At 68.6% G+C, this 11461-nt stretch overlaps 3 protein-coding genes across 3 annotated transcripts in view; 2 read left to right on the top strand and 1 right to left on the bottom strand.

Moving 5' to 3' along the window:
• Positions 1–2756: 2756 nt before the first annotated feature.
• On the top strand, positions 2757–5321 carry BLOC1S1 (biogenesis of lysosomal organelles complex 1 subunit 1). The gene is given in 5 exon segments (XM_068212039.1): positions 2757–2832; positions 3117–3130; positions 3132–3190; positions 3891–4023; positions 5155–5321. Coding segments are annotated over 5 exon segments (378 nt in total). The 5' UTR covers positions 2757–2771; the 3' UTR covers positions 5266–5321.
• A 4227-nt stretch (positions 5322–9548) lies between these two features.
• LOC137487093 (retinol dehydrogenase 5-like) lies at positions 9549–11344 on the top strand (the record flags this gene model as incomplete). Its single annotated transcript, XM_068212731.1, is given in 5 exon segments — positions 9549–9844; positions 9846–9888; positions 10349–10384; positions 10387–10606; positions 11077–11344. Coding segments are annotated over 5 exon segments (840 nt in total), but the record flags the coding sequence as incomplete, so codon positions are not given.
• A 95-nt stretch (positions 11345–11439) lies between these two features.
• Positions 11440–11461, bottom strand: part of PSMB3 (proteasome 20S subunit beta 3) — a 2529-nt gene continuing 2507 nt past the window's right edge. The window contains exon 6 of the mRNA XM_068212730.1: positions 11440–11454. Within this exon, the coding sequence (XP_068068831.1) occupies positions 11440–11454 (15 nt within the window). The remainder of the gene's footprint in view (positions 11455–11461) is intronic.

Here is an 11461-nt window from a genome sequence, read left to right as displayed (position 1 = left end):
TTTTGGGAGGTCCTGGGGGCGGTTGGGGGGTCCTGGTGGTTTGGGGGGGGTCCTGGGGGTGTTTTGGGGTTCCTGGGGGGTTTTTCAGGGGTCCTGAGGGGGTCTGGGGGGTCCTGGGGGGGTTTTGGGAGCTCCTGGGGGGTCTGGGGGGTCCTGGTGGTTTGGGGGGGGGTCCTGGGGGTGTTTTGGGAGGTCCTGGGGGGGGTTTTGAGGGTCCTGGGGGTCCGGGGACCCCTGAACCCCAAAACCAGGAGGCGAGGGCCCAAACCCAAGGGGGGACACGGGGGGGGATCGGCGATGTCGCGACCCCCCGGAATTAATCGGGACATTTTGGGGAGGGGTCAGCGATGTCGCGACCGCCGTGCCCCCCCCGCCCCCCCGAGGTATTTTGGGGTGGAACGGGGACTTTGTCACATTTTCCGGGCTATTTTTAGCCCCTCTCCAAAGCCCCCGGGGATTTTTGGGAGCCGCCAGGGCCGTGGGAACCAGCCCGGCCCCTCCCCCCGGGATTTTGGGGGCGTTTTGGGGGGGTCCGGAGCGGGATCGGGGGGGTCCAAACCCCCCATTCCCCCTCCCCATCCCAATTCCTCCCATTTTTATTTTTGGGGCTTTTATTTTTATTTTTTGGGGGGGTTCGTGTTTAGTTATTTTGAATTTTATTTTTATTTTGGGGGGGTTTTATTTTGGTTTCGCTTCCGGGGTTTATTTCTGGGGTTTCTTTTTTTGGGGGGGAGTTTATTTCTGGGGTTTCTTTTTTTTGGGGGGGGGTTATTTTGGGGGTTTGTTTTTTTGGGGGGATTTATTTTCGGGATTTTTTCTCAGGATTTATTTTCGGGTTTGTTTTCAGGGTTTATTTTTGGGGGTTATTGCTGGGCTTTATTTCACGATGAGCGTCCCAAATTTTTTTTCCCCATTCCCGGGTAATTTTCCCCATTCCCGGGTTATTTTTCCCCATTCCCGGGTTATTTTCCCCATTCCCAGGTTATTTTCCCCTATCCCCCGGTTATTTTCCCCATTCCCAGGTTATTTTTTCCCCATTCCCGGGTTATTTCTTTCCCCATTCCCGGGTTATTTTTTCCCCATTCCCGGGTTATTTTTTCCCCATTCCCGGGTTATTTTCCCCCATTCCCTGGTTATTTTTTCCCCATTCCCAGGTTATTTTTTCCCCATTCCGGGTTATTTTCCCATTCCCGGGGTTATTTTCTTCCCCATTCCCGGGTTATTTTTCCCCATTTCCCGGGTTATTTTTCCCCATTCCCGGGTTATTTCCCCCATTCCCGGGTTATTTTTTCCCCATTCCCAGGTTATTTCCCCCATTCCCAGGTTATTTTTTCCCATTCCCAGGTTATTTTCCCCATTCCCAGGTTATTTTTCCCCATTCCCGGGTTATTTTTCCCCATTCCCGGGTTATTTTGGCCGCCGTTCCCACTCGAATTCCTGCGGCCGGAACTGCGGGATCCACTGGGATGGACTGGACTGGGAGGGACTGGGAGGGACTGGGAATGAACTGGGAGGGACTGGACTGGGATAAACTGGGATGGACTGGGAGGGACTGGACTGGGATGGACTGGGATGGACTGGGAGGGACTGGACTGGGATGGACTGGGATGGACTGGGAGGGACTGGACTGGGATGGACTGGGATAAACTGGGAGCGGCAGGGCGGGGGCGGCCGAGCCCGAGCCCCTCCCCCACTGTGAGCTCCCCCCCCTCCCCCCCGGTAAATCCCGGGATTTTCGCCTCCCTCCCGCTCCCACACGAGGGGAATAACGGCACCTTCCTCCCGCTCCTCCCGCTCCTCCTCCTCTCCTCTCCGTTCTCCCGGCGCCAAATCCCGGGTTTTTCCCAGCTCCCAAAGTGCCGCTCCCTGTCCCCTATGGAAACCCCCGTCCCCTATAGCCCCCCCAATCCCCCAATGCCCCATAGCCCCCAATGCCCCATAGCCCCCCGTCCCCTATAGCCCCTATAGCCCCCCCAATCCCCCCATCCCCTATAGCCCCCCATCCCCTATAGCCCCTATAGCCCCCCCCAATCCCCCCATCCCCTATAGCCCCCCATCCCCTATAGCCCCTATAGCCCCCCCAATCCCCCCATCCCCTATAGCCCCCCATCCCCTATAGCCCCTATAGCCCCCCCCAATCCCCCAATCCCCTATAGCCCCCCAATGCCCCATAGCCCCCCATCCCCTATAGCCCCCGTCCCCTATAGCCCCCCCAATCCCCCAATGCCCCATAGCCCCCCATCCCCTATAGCCCCCCATCCCCTATAGCCCCTATAGCCCCCCAATCCCCTATAGCCCCTATAGCCCCCCCAATCCCCCAATGCCCCATAGCCCCCAATGCCCCATAGCCCCCCCATCCCCTATAGCCCCCCATCCCCTATAGCCCCCCATCCCCTATAGCCCCCCAATGCCCCATAGCCCCCCCATCCCCTATAGCCCCTATAGCCTCCCCCAATCCCCCAATTCCCTATAGCCCCCCATCCCCTATAGCCCCCCATCCCCTATAGCCCCTATAGCCCCCCCCAATCCCCCAATTCCCTATAGCCCTCCCAACCCCCTATAGCCCTAAAGCCCCCCAATGCCCCATAGCCCCCCATCCCCTATAGCCCCCCCCAATCCCCCCATCCCCTATAGCCCCCCCCATCCCCTATAGCCCCCCCCAAACCCCCATAGCCCTCCCAGGTCACGTGGCTCTCCCCGGGGCCGGTCACGTGCCGCTGACGCGCCGGGGCTCGGTCACGTGGCGCGGCGGTCACGTGCCGGCGGCCGCCATGCTGTCCCGGCTGCTGAAGGAGCACCAGGCCCGCCAGAGCGAGCGGCGCGAGCTGCAGGGTGAGCCCCGCCCCCGTCCCCATGGCAACGAGCCCCGCCCGCCGCCTCCCATTGGCCGCCGCGGCCGCCGCTCACCCGCAGAGCGGCACCCCATTGGCTGGCGCGGCTGTCCGTCAAGAGGGGGGCGGGAAAGGGCGGGAAGCCTGAGGGGCCCTGGTGTGGGGGAAGGGGCGTGACGTCACGGCTCCGCGCGGTGACGTCACGCGCGAGCATGCTGACGTCAGGCGAGGTCCTGCTGACGTCACGGGGCGCGGCGGGCCCTCACGGCGCTGTCCCCGGCGCAGAGCGGCGCCGCAAGGGACGCCATCGCGGCCGCCACGCGCCTCACCGAGGCCTTGGTGGATCACCTGAACGTGGGGTGAGCCCGCCACCCCCGGAGCCCCCCGAGACCCAGAACCCCCCTGGGGACCTCAAAAACTCCTCCTGGGGACCCCAAAAACCCCCTGGGGACCCCAAACTCCCCCTGGGGAGCCCAAAACTCTCCTGGGGACCCCAAAACTCCTCCTGGGGACCCCAAACCCCCCCTGGGGACCTCAAACCCCCCTGGGGACCCCAAAACTCCCCCTGGGAACCCCAGAACTCCCCCCTGGGGACCCAAAACTCCCCCCGGGGACCCCAAACCCCCCCGGGGACCCCAGAACTCCTCCTGGGGACCCCAAAACTCCTCCTGGGGACCCCAAACCCCCTCTGGGCACCCCAAACCCTTCCTGGGTGACCCCCCGTGTCCCCAGGGTGGCACAGACCCGTGTCCCCCGGTGTCCCCCCCATGTCCCACGGTGTCCCCTGGTGTCCCCCCGTGTCCCCAGTGTCCCCCGTGTACCCCCGTGTCCCCGTGTCCCCAGGGTGGCGCAGGCCTGTGTCCCCCATGTCCCCCCGTGTCCCCCCATGTCCCCCGGTGTCCCCATGGTGTCCCCCCCGTGTCCCCGTGTCCCCAGGGTGGCGCAGACCCGTGTCCCCACGGTGTCCCCCTGGGTCCCCACGGTGTCCCCCCGTGTCCCACGGTGTCCCCCGGTGTCCCCCATGTCCCCCCATGTCCCCCGTGTCCCCGGTGTCCCCAGGGTGGCGCAGGCCTACGTGAACCAGCGCAAGCTGGAGCAGGAGGTGAAGACGCTGCAGGTGCAGGCGGCGCAGTTCGCCCGCCAGAGCGGCCACTGGATCGCCATGGTGGAGAGCTTCAACCAGGCCCTCAAGGTGGGACCCCCGCCCCAAAACCGCCCCCGAGGGCGGGGGTCCCACCCCGGCCTGGCACTGGGGAGGGGGCAACGGGGGACCCCTGGCATGGGCCCAGCCTTGGGGAGGGGGCAACGGGGACCCCTGGGATGGGCCCATTACTGGGGAGGGGGCACACGGGGACCCCTGGGATGGGCCCAGCCTTGGGGAGGGGGCACACGGGGACCCCTGGGATGGGCCCATTACTGGGGAGGGGGCACACGGGGACCCCTGAATGGGGAGGGTCCCAGTTGAGCTACTGGGAGCACTGGGAGGGGGGAGAGTGAAACCCCCAGACCCATATAGGGGAGGATGTGGATCCCAGACCATGAAGGGACGGGGATGAAGCCCCCAGACCCATGAATGGAGGTCTACAGGGGATGAAGCACCCAGACCCATATAGGGGAGGATGTGGATCCCAGACCATGAAGGGGGAGGGAACGAAGCCCCCAGACCCATATAGGGGAGGATGTGGGTCCCAGACCATGAAGGGAAGGGGGATGAAGCCCCCAGACCCATGAATGGAGGGGGAGATGAAGCCCCCAGCCCCCCGGGTTTGTGCTGGAGTGGTTGGGGAGCACCCAGGGGTCCCAGGGAGCACCCAGAGGCTCTGGGCAGCATCAGGGGGGTCTTGGACCACCCAGGAGGTCTTGGGCAGAACCCAGAGGGGTCCTGGGCAACACCCGGGGGGTCTTGGGGAACATCTTGGGGTTTTGTGCAGCTCCCAGGGGGTCTTGGGGAACATCTTGGGGGTCCTGGGGCAGCACCTGGGGGGTCCCAGGGGGTCTTGAGGAGACCCCAGGGGTCTGGGGGAACATCTTGGGGGTCTCGGGCAGCACCTGGAGGATCCAGGGGGTCTTGGGGAACACCCAGAGGGTCTTGAGGAGCTCCTAGGGGGTCTTGGGGAACATGTTGGGGGTCTTGGGCAGCACCTGGAGGATCCCAGGGGGTCTTGGGGAACATCCTGGGGGTCCTGGGCAGCACCTGGGGGGTCCCAGGGGGTCTTGAGGAGCTCCCAGGGGGTCTCAGTGGAATGGGATGGGTGGGACCCCCCCCCCCCGGGGTGAGCCCCCGCCCCAAAGGCCCAGAGCCCCCTCCCCAAACACCGCTCAGGAGATCGGGGACGTGGAGAACTGGGCCAGGAGCATGGAGCTGGACATGAGGACCATCGCCACCGCCCTCGAGTACGTCTACAAGGGGCAGCTGCAGCCCTCCTGCTCCTGAGGGACCCCCGGGACCCCCGGGACCCCCCAGCCCCGCCACGTGACGGTGGGGGCTGCTCAGCACCGTGTCCTCGCACCGCTGGCACTGGAGCGATGGAATAAAGCCGGGGGGCCGGGGGTGGGGGGGGTCAGGCCGGGCCGTGGGACCCTGGCACAGCCCCCCCGATGCCCTAAGCCCCCTCATCCTCTTTAGCGCTTAGCGAGGCTCTGAGGCTGCTTTCACTGCGGACAAAGGGGCCCTTCTGGGCCCGGCTTGCCCCTGGGGGGGCTCCCCCAAATCCGGGGGGCCAGGCCTCTCATTGCCTGGGGGGGCAGGGCCCGTCTGGGGCGATTCCCCCCAAATCCGGGGGGCCGTGGCTTTCATTCCCTGGGGGGGGGGGTTCAGGGCCCCTTTTGGGGCAATTCCCCCAAATCCAGGCGGCCGTGGCTTTCATTCCTTGTTGGGGGGGGTTCAGGGCCCCTTTTGGGGCGATTCCCCCCAAATCCGGGCGGCCGTGGCTTTCATTCCTGGGGGGGGGGGGGGGTTCAGGGCCCCTTTTGGGGTGATTTTCCCCCACGGGGGGGGTCAGGGCCCTATTTTGGGGTGATTCCCCCAAATCCGGGCGGCTGTGGCTTTCATTCCTTGTTGGAGGGGTTCAGGGCCCCTTTTGGGGTGATTTTCCCCACGGGGGGGTTCAGGGCCCGTTTTGGGGGGATTTTCCCCCACGGGGGGGGTCAGGGCCCTATTTTGGGGTGATTTCCCCCAAATCCGGGCGGCTGTGGCTTTCATTCCTTGTTGGGGGGGGTTCAGGGCCCCTTTTGGGGTGATTTTCCCCCACGGGGGGGGTCAGGGCCCTATTTTGGGGTGATTCCCCCCCAGATCTGGGGGTGCCAGGGCTTTCATTCCTTGTGGGGGGGTCTCAGCCCCCCAAGTCCAGGCACTGCCCCCCATCTCCCAGCTCTGGGAGGGGGTCCCGGGGTGGGGGGGAGGGTCTCATCCAGGGTGAGGGTCCCCCACAAGGCCAGGGGTGTCCCACCCCCACCCCCCCAAAAGGTGCCCAAATCCCCCACCCCCCCCCGGAGCGTTGGGGAGGGGTCTGGGGGCAGGGGGGGTTCAACCCCCGGGAGCTTCGGCCGTGCCAGGCACGGGGAGGAGCGACCGTGGCCCCCCCGCCCCAAACCCCACGGACCCCTCCCCTGTTTCCCACGCCCCCCCGCATTCCACGCCCCCCCCCCGGCTCACACGGCCCGAGGCCACGGCCGGAGCAGCGCCCGCAGCCCCTCTGCCCCCCGAGGTACGTGGGGACCCCCCCTCTGCCCCCCGAGGGACCTGGGGACCCCCCCTCTGCCCCCCGAGGTACGTGGGGACCCCCCCTCTGCCCCCCGAGGGACCTGGGGACCCCCCTCTGCCCCCCGAGGGACCTGGGGACCCCCCCCCTCTGCCCCCCGAGGGACCTGGGGACCCCCCCCTCTGCCCCCCGAGGTACGTGGGGACCCCCCCCTCTGCCCCCCGAGGGACCTGGGGACCCCCCTCTGCCCCCCGAGGTACGTGGGGACCCCCCCTCTGCCTCCCGAGGGACCTGGGGACCCCCCCTCTGCCCCCCGAGGTACGTGGGGACCCCCCCCTCTGCCCCCCGAGGGACCTGGGGACCCCCCCTCTGCCCCCCGAGGGACCTGGGGACCCCGCTCTGCCCCCCGAGGTACGTGGGGACCCCCCCTCTGCCCCCCGAGGGACCTGGGGACCCCCCCCCTCTGCCCCCCGAGGTACGTGGGGACCCCCCCTCTGCCCCCCGAGGGACCTGGGGACCCCCCCCTCTGCCCCCCGAGGGACCTGGGGGACCCCCCTCTGCCCCCCGAGGGACCTGGGGACCCCCCTCTGCCCCCCCAAGGGCGTGGGGACCCCCCTCTGCCCCCCGAGGGACCTGGGGACCCCCCTCTGCCCCCCCAAGGGCGTGGGGACCCCCCTCTGCCCCCCGAGGGACCTGGGGACCCCCCTCTGCCCCCCCAAGGGCGTGGGGACCCCCCGAAGGACATGGAGACCCCCCCCCATTTCTCCCCCAGACAGATACGGGGACCCCCCTCTGCACCCCCCATATCGGGGGTCTCCTGTTGCAGGGGGGGCTCTGGGGACACAGGACAGACCCCCGGGGTCACCCTCAAATCCCGGGGTGGGGAGAAAAGGGGGGTCCTGAGAGCCCCAGCCCCCCCAAACGGGGCTGCTGGAGGGGGGCACGACCCCCCCCAGTTGGTTCTGGGGACCCTGCGTGTCCCTCCCCCCCCTTGGTGTCCCCTCCTCAGTGCCCCCCCAAATGCGAGGAGGGAGTTTGGGGGTCCCTCCCACCCCCGCGGTGTGAAATGCCCAAACCAAAAATGGGGTGGGGTCCTGGCACCCCCAAACTTCCCCGGATGGGGGTCCTGACACCCCAAATCTCCTCAGTGGGGTCCTGATACCCCAAACCCCTCGGACGGGGGTCCTGTCACCCCAAACCCCCGGACGGGGGTCCTGGCACCCCAAATCTCCTCAGTGGGGGTCCTGTCACCCCAAACCCCTCGGACGGGGGTCCTGGCACCCCAAACCCCCGATGGGGGTCCTGACACCCCAAATCTCCTCAGTGGGGGTCCTGGCACCCCAAACCCCCTCGAAGGAGGTCCTGACACCCCAAATCTCCTCAGTGGGGGTCCTGTCACCCCAAACCCCTCGGACGGGGGTCCTGTCACCACAAACCCCCCGATGGGGGTCCTGGAGGGGGCACGGGGCCCTGCAGGGGGCGCGGCCCCCGCGGGTCCCTCCCTAGGGGGGGCAGCCGGGCTGGGGGTCCCGCCCAGGGCAGGGTCCGGCCCGGGGGTCCCGGGGTCGCCGCTGCCCCGGGCGGGCGGAGGGGGCCCCCCCGGAGCCCCCCCGTGCCCGGCCGGTGACGCACGGCCCCGTTAATCCCGGCCCGGCCCGGCCCGACCGGCGCAAGGCGGGGCTGGGGTCGCGCGGGGGGCTCGCCCCCGCCCCAGGAGGGGGTTTGGGGTGCCCCCCAGCCACCCCGAGAGGGCAAGGACCCTCCCCGGTCACCCGTGGGGACAGAGGAGGCGGAGCCTGGCCGGGGTCAGTCCCGAGTGACCGCTCGGCCCGCGGGGGGACAGCCCCCCGTGCTCTGGGCACGGTGGGGGCTGGGGGTGCCCGCGGGGGGTCCCGGCGGGGGTCCCGCGTGTCCCTTGTCCCCTGTGGGTCGCCAGTACCCGGTGCTGGTGGCACCGGCGACAGGAGCCACCTCCGGTGGGGGCAGGGTGGGGGGGGCGCTGCAGCCCCACGTGGGGTGGGGGGCAGGGGGTGTCCTGATGGGGGTCCCGCGTGTCCCTTGTCCCCCCAGGTCCCTGCGCCGTGGCACTGGGTGGGGGTCCCTCCAGCCCCTCCTTGGGGTGCAGGGTGACCTTGGTGGGGTCCCACGGCTCCCCTGCCCCCCCACGGGTGCCCACCTCGTGGCCGCACCTGGCACTGGTGGCACTGGGACGGGGTGGGGGTCCCTGGAGGCTGCAGGAGGGTCCTGGCGGGGGGTCCCACGTGTCCCCTGCCCCCCAGGCCGTGTGGCTGTACGTGGCACTGGTGGCACTGGTGGCACTGGGAGGGGCAGGCAGGGTGGGGGTCTGGGCAGAGTGGGTGTCACACAGGGTGGGGGTCCCTCCACGCCCCTCTCGGGGGTCGTGGCAGGGGTCCCACATGGCCCTGGTCCCCCTGCAGGGGGGCTTGTGGCTGTGCCTGGCACTGGTGGCACTGGGAGGGTCACACAGGGTGGGGGTCACACAGGGTGGGGGTCACACAGGGTGGGGGTCCTTCCACGCCCCTGGTGGGGGTCCTGGCGGGGGTCCCACGTGTCCCCTGCCCCCCAGGCCATGTGGCTGTCCCTGGCACTGGTGGCACTGGGAGGGTCACGCAGGGTGGGGGTCACACAGGGCGGGGGTCCCACGTGTGCCCTGTCCCCCCAGGCCATGTGGCTGTACGTGGCACTGGTGGCACTGGTAGGGTCAGACAGGGTGGGGGTCAGACAGGGTGGGGGTCCCTCCACGCCCTTGGCGGGGGGTCCCACGTGTGCCCTGTCCCCCCAGGCCGTGTGGCTGTACGTGGCACTGGTGGCACTGGTGGCACTGGGAGGGGCAGGCAGGGTGGGGGTCACACAGGGTGGGGGTCACACAGGGTGGGGGTCCCACGTGTGCCCTGTCCCCCCAGCCATGTGGCTGTCCCTGACACTGGTGGCACTCGGAGGGTCACGCAGGGTGGGGGTCTGGGCAGGGTGGGGGTCACACAGGGTGGGGGTCCCACGTGTGCCCTGTCCCCCCAGGCCATGTGGCTGTACGTGGCACTGGTGGCACTGGCCTGGGCGCTGGGCTGGCTGCTGCGGGACCGCCGCACGCTGCCCACGGTGACCGACAAGCACGTCTTCATCACGGGCTGCGACAGCGGCTTCGGCAACCTGCTGGCCCGGCGGCTGGCCCGGCGTGGCTACCGCGTGCTGGCCGCCTGCCTGACCCCGCAGGGCGCCGAGAGCCTGCGCGGGGACAGCGCCGGGGGACACCTGAGGACCACCCTGCTCGACGTCACCCGCTCCGACAGCATCCCGCCGGGCCGCCGAGTGGGTGCAGAGGGAGGTGGGGGAGAAAGGTGAGGGAAAAAGGGTCTGGGGGCTTGGAAGGGGGTCTGGGGAAGGGCGGGAGGGCAGGGGGGACATGGAGGGACGAGGAGCAAAGGAGGGGACAGGGGGACAGGGGACCCGGGGGGGCAAGGATCTGGGAGGGGCTGTGACACGGGGAGGGGGGGACAGGGGGACCTGGGGAGGGGCTGTGGGAGGACGGACCCCGGAGGCGCCATGGCGGGGGACAGCCCTAACCCCCCTCGGACACAAAGGGGACAGCTCCGAGCTCCCAGCGACACGGGGGGCAGCGTCCCAGGCGGGCACAGGGCGGGGGTCCCGGGGCACAGGTGAAGGGTCCTGGCAGGTCACAGTGGGGACAGGCAGGGACAGAGGGGACGGGTCCTGCTGGGTCAGTCCGGGGACACTCTGGGGTCCCCGGGGACACGGGGATGCCGGTTTGGGGGTCCCCCACCCTCTGTGTCCCCCCAGGGCTGTTCGGGCTGGTGAACAACGCGGGCGTGGCCAACCCATCGGCCCCACGGAGTGGATGGACATCGAGGACTTCCGCCGGGTCATGGCCGTCAACGCCTTCGGGGCCATCGAGGTCACCCTGCAGCTGCTGCCGCTGCTGAAGCGGGCGCGGGGCCGGGTGGTCAACACGTCCAGTGTCCTGGGGCGCATCTCGGCCAACGGCGGCGGCTACTGCATGTCCAAGTTCTGCATCGAGGCCTTCTCGGACAGCCTCAGGTGGGCGCTGGCCCCGGCCACGCCCTGAGCCCTGCGGCCACACCCTGAGCCCTCCGGCCACACCCTGACCCCTGCGGCCACACCCTGACCCCTCCGGCCACACCCTGACCCCTGCGGCCACACCCTGACCCTCCGGCCACACCCTGAGCCCTCCGGCCACACCCTGAGCCCTCTGGTCACGCCCTGAGCCCTGCGGCCACGCCCTGACCCCTGCGGCCACACCCTGACCCCCTGCGGCCACACCCTGAGCCCTCTGGCCACACCCTGACCCCTCCGGCCACGCCCTGACCCCTGCGGCCACAGCCTGACTCTTCTGGCCACCCTCTGAATCCTCTGACCACCTCCTGACCCTTGTGATCATCCCCTGACCGCTTAGCCACCCCCTGACACTTCTGACCAGGCCCTGACCCCTCTGGCCACCCCCTGACCACTTTGGTGGCCACCCCCTGACCCCCCTGACCCCTCCCCAGGCGGGACATGCGGCACTTTGGGGTCAAGGTGAGCGTGGTGGAGCCGGGCTTCTTCAAGACCAACGTGACGGACCTGGACTCGCTGGAGGCGTCGCTGCGGCAGCGCTGGGAGCGCCTGGAGCCGGCCACGCGCAGCAGCTACGGGGAGCACTTCTTCCCCCAGTGTGAGCGGGGCAGGGGTGGCGGGGGGGGCACGGCACCCGAGACCCCCTTTGGGGCATCCCCCGAATGGCGGCATCCCACCCCTGCCTCAGTTTCCCTTTTCCTGCATCCCCAAACCCCAAAGTTCAGCATCCCACCCCTGCCTCAGTTTCCCTTTTCCTGCATCCCCCAAACCCCAAAGTTCAGCATCCCACCCCTGCCTCAGTTTCCCTTTTCCTGACCC

The sequence above is a fragment of the Anomalospiza imberbis genome, chromosome 22 (assembly GCF_031753505.1).
Source record: "Anomalospiza imberbis isolate Cuckoo-Finch-1a 21T00152 chromosome 22, ASM3175350v1, whole genome shotgun sequence".
In the NCBI taxonomy this organism is placed as follows: domain Eukaryota; kingdom Metazoa; phylum Chordata; class Aves; order Passeriformes; family Viduidae; genus Anomalospiza; species Anomalospiza imberbis.
Note: the sequence above shows the minus strand (reverse complement) of the source record. Positions and strands in the feature narration are given on the sequence as shown.